Raw genomic sequence first — 4,550 nt, forward strand, 5'->3', positions numbered from 1 at the left:
TGTATGTTGATTTTTTTACGATTATTCAGTTTTTAAGTGAGTTATGAGCATTTTTAATTTACGCTATATTATTATATACCGTAAATCGGGGTAACTGCGCCATTTTAGCGCATTTTTCAACTTAAGGGCAAAATTTAACTAGGTTGCGAGTAAAAAAATTAAAACCTAACAATTTTCACGTAAAGGTGTGGGTGCAGACATCCCTTCTGCAAAATAAAATTTTTAATTTTTAAATTTTTTTAACTATAAAAATTTTTTTTGAAAAAATGGGCCATAATTACCCGGCAACAGGGTAACTTTAACCCACCTCTAAAATCCCTATAGTTTTTACCTTATATCTGCATTGGGCCAAAGTTAGCCTATGCTAGGTTAATTAGCTACTACCCGAGAAGTAATTACGTGTATTTTGATGATAAAATAAGCTAAAATAGCAAAATAAAAACAACTTTTAGAAAAAAAAAAACTGTTTATTTAATCAGAAATTTATACTTATATTATTATTTGAATTATAATTAAAAAAAATCTTTTCTGCTTACGTAAAACAGTTGTACAAATTAAAAATTTATGATTTCACAAACTCATCAAGATCTGGAACCCGGAAAAAAATTACGTTTACATAATATGGGTGGTTCGATTTTGCCAATTACGTCGCTCCACTCGTATTCAATGCAGTCTTGTTTTGTCGGCCACCTCCAACTTTTTGACCTCTTTTCCATGCAATCCACTTTTGCGCCTTTTTCACATATCGCAGTAATCCGACCAGGAAACTTGTTGCCATCAAACATGACTATAACAAAGTCACCAACGATGTAAGAAGCTTGATCAGGTTGGCCTTCAGGTTCGCTGGCTTGAGCTTCGTCGGCATGAGCTTCGTTGGCATGAGGGTTATCTACATACTCGCTATCGTCAGATCCGTACACTTCACTGCCACTATCTGACTCATCAATAATAGGCATAATCGCAGACTCGTCACTGGAGGAAGAGGACACAACAATACATTTTTTCTTTTTTGGCACCGGTCCAGGATTATCACGTGCCTGGTGGAGGTCTTCATACGAAATACTGTCCCCAGGTAAAACTTGCAGTTTTTTTTTTTTCGCGGTTTGCCAGGTCCGCCTATGAAGTCTTGTCGTTCTTTCTGAAGACGATCTAAAAATGCCTGTCCAACCAAATCTTCATCTAATGTATTATTTTTATTTTCGGCCAATCGATCAAGGAGTTTTTGTCTATTTAATGGGTAGATCCCAGCTTTCGCAAATCCTGATTTTAAGTTCTGTGTTTTATTCAAATCAATTTTTTCCATTACCTTGTTGAGAAGCCTGGGAAACACGTCTTTTGGTAAAGTTGAGTAGCAAGAACCATTTTTTGTCTTTTTCAACTCTCTCAACAATTCCCTCCATGCCCCCTTCATTGGCCGGAAAAAAACTATATCCAGTGGTTGAGATATATGTGTTGTATTAGGAGGTAAACAGATGAACTTAATATCGTGTTCATCACATAACCTCAACGCACGTTCGTTGATGTGAGAGGCCAAATTATCACCTATCAACGCTGAAGGTCCGCCACCTTCTACTTCCTTCAAGAAAACACTCTCGAACCAGTTTTCAAAGGTGACGGTGTCGAACCAACCACTTTTGGTTCTGTTGTACCGGGTCCGAGGTGGACCACCTTCTGTCCACGTAGTCCACAATGACTCCGCTTTATAAACCACATAAGTGGGAATAACCTGACCCTCCGCATTGCCACAAAACATCAGCGAAATGGCGCTTTTACTAGAATTATAAATGTTCTCTACATATTTCGAACCTCTTTTTGTTATTACCTTTTTATTTCCCGGGTCGTCGGTTAAGTTCGTCTCGTCGTAGTTGTATATTCTCGAAGGCGGAATACCACTTAACGTCCTTTCAAGGCGGTCCATATAATCATTTATGTCACTAGATGTTATGTTGGTGCGAGTTTTTTTAATATTTGCACTGAACTTTACTGACAAATCTGGGTGTCTTTTAAGAAAACCGTTGACCCAATCATCTCCTGGTATATTATTTTTAAATTGTGGTACTTGAGTACCTTTGCTATTTAAATATCGACTTATAGTCATTTTTAGGTCATAAGGTACTGATGGAAATCCGAAATTAGCAAGTGTAACGCAGTGTTGTGCAAAACTTATTTCTTCTTCACGGCTGAAGACTGTCGGACGGCCAACGCTTTTACTGTGGTAATTTTTTAATTTATTTTTAATAGTTGATCTGGGTATTTTATAGTGGTCTGAAGCTGCACGTTGGGACATTAACTTTGGGTAGAACACGATTCCGCACGTTCATTGTTCTATATTACCTTTTTTTCTACCCAACTCCGTATTGTATTCGAATGCGACGTTGCCATGTAACGAATACGATTCCGCACGTTTATTCTTGTTGAGATTGATACAATTAGTGCATATTATTTAGGGACCTGAACTTTTCCACCTATTTACCACGATATTTCAAGTTCAAACTAATTGAAAATAAGATAAGTCGGGTCTTTTGATAAAGTCGATAAAGATAACAACATATTACATTAAATTACATGTTATGCGACCTCACATTATAACGATAATATCGTAATGACGAGATTATTTTGATAAATTACCCATAATATAGTTGTTATGGTTGGTGTTGTCAGTATGGCGATGGTAAAATATACCAGTCTAGTCAGAACAGTCTAGTTAAAACGCAGCGCGTGGGTACGATTTTTTATGGTGTTAAAATATATAAGTTAATTGATAGGCATGGAGAATCAATTGGAGATAATAAAATCTGAAAAGGACAACGATTTAGCGTTGTTAAATACATGTAAATATCGGCATATTCGTCAACGAAATGACGGAAAAGTGAAATGGAGGTGCATATATAAAACATGTACTGCAAGTATATTAACTGACTCAAAACATACAATTCTATTGGAAATACTGGGAGAACACAAGCATACATTAGATACTGTAGAAAAAATCCAGCGTCAAATTTTGCGAGAAAATTGTAAAAGAAAAGCTAATGACACGATTTCAGTAAGACCTTCAAAAATTATAAGAACTGAGCTTTTAAAAGCGGATTATGAAGTACCTCATAGTTATATTAAATCTGTTCGAAAAAGTATGTATGATTTACGTCGAAAAGATTACCCAACATTTCCACAATCATTAAATAGTGCTATCACACAACTTAAAGAAATGCAAAACGAAGATCGCTTTAGATTTAAAAACGAAAAGTTTATTCATGTTCCTGAAAATCAAAACTTCATTTGTATTACGACGAAAACAAATATTAATTTACTCACACAGTGTGATGATATATTTATAGATGGCACATTTGAATACGCTCCTAAGTATTTTTGACAACTTTATACAATCCATGGATTTAAAAATGGTTTTTATATACCACTTGTATACTTTTTTTTACCCGATAAATGTGAAGAAACTTACATTCAAATGTGGACATTTTTAAAAAACATATGTTTTGAATATTTATCCACCAGACTATGTATCCACACATTACATGTGGATTTTGAAAAAGCTGCACATGAAGCCGCGAAAACTATGTTTCCTGAAATAGCTATTATTGGGTGTAGATTCCATTTAGGTCAGGCATGGTGGCGTAAGGTAATTAAATAAAATTATAACTTAATTTTTATTTATATTTATACGTTTTTTTTGATATATTTAGATACAAGAACACAATATTTTAAGAACTTCATATTTGATAGATGGAGATGAATTAGGCATTTGGTTAAAATCATTTTTTGGATTACCATTTCTCCCAGTGGAAAAGGTTGAAGAAGGCTTTTTAGAACTCGTGAGTACGTGTCCAAATGAAAATGAAGGCTATATATTTTCTGATTACATACTTAAGTCGTACATAGAATCTGGTTGTCTATTCCCCCCTGAATTATGGGCAAGTGAACCTTCAATTAGTCCAAGGTAACTTACATTTTATTTTTTATAATACATTTTATCTAGGGATACTGAAAAAAATTGTTTTGTTAGAACCACAAATGGAGCGGAAAGTTTCCATAAAATGTACAACGGACAATTTCACAGTGCTCACCCACCAACGCATGTAGTAATATCTGTACTAATGGAAATACAAGCCGAAACTATGACAAAAATTAGTTCAATTCCTAGAAACGTGCACAGTAAAATGGGATCATCCGATTTAAAACGTATATGTAACGTTATAAAACATTTTAATAATTATAAAACGCATCATCTATTGGCTTTATGTATCAAGGGAAAAAATTATATTAAATTATTTAATATCATATTTCTTTTTTTAATGACGGCTCACTATAGGTATATGAGATAACTATTTTTATTAATATTATATTTTTTTACATCATAATATTTATATAATAAATATAATATAATATATATAAATATATATAATAAACTGTTTGTAATAAATTTGACAACGTTGCACCCAATTCCTATTGTATTCCTATGAACAATAAAGTGTGCGGAATCGTGTTCCAAAAAAAAAAAAACGTGCGGAATCGTATTCCTCCCTTAACTTTAATCT

General features: G+C 33.8%; 1 protein-coding gene across 1 annotated transcript; it reads left to right on the top strand.

The window, feature by feature from the left end:
• Window positions 1-3,451: 3,451 nt before the first annotated feature.
• On the top strand, window positions 3,452-4,254 carry LOC112591863 (the record flags this gene model as incomplete). The annotated part of the gene is made up of 3 exons (XM_025335795.1): window positions 3,452-3,634; window positions 3,699-3,952; window positions 4,019-4,254. Coding segments are annotated over exons 1-3 (661 nt in total), but the record flags the coding sequence as incomplete, so codon positions are not given.
• Window positions 4,255-4,550: the final 296 nt, after the last annotated feature.

The sequence above is a fragment of the Melanaphis sacchari genome, unplaced genomic scaffold, assembly GCF_002803265.2.
Source record: "Melanaphis sacchari strain LSU unplaced genomic scaffold, SCAv2.0 Contig145_pilon_pilon, whole genome shotgun sequence".
In the NCBI taxonomy this organism is placed as follows: Eukaryota; Metazoa; Arthropoda; class Insecta; order Hemiptera; family Aphididae; genus Melanaphis; species Melanaphis sacchari.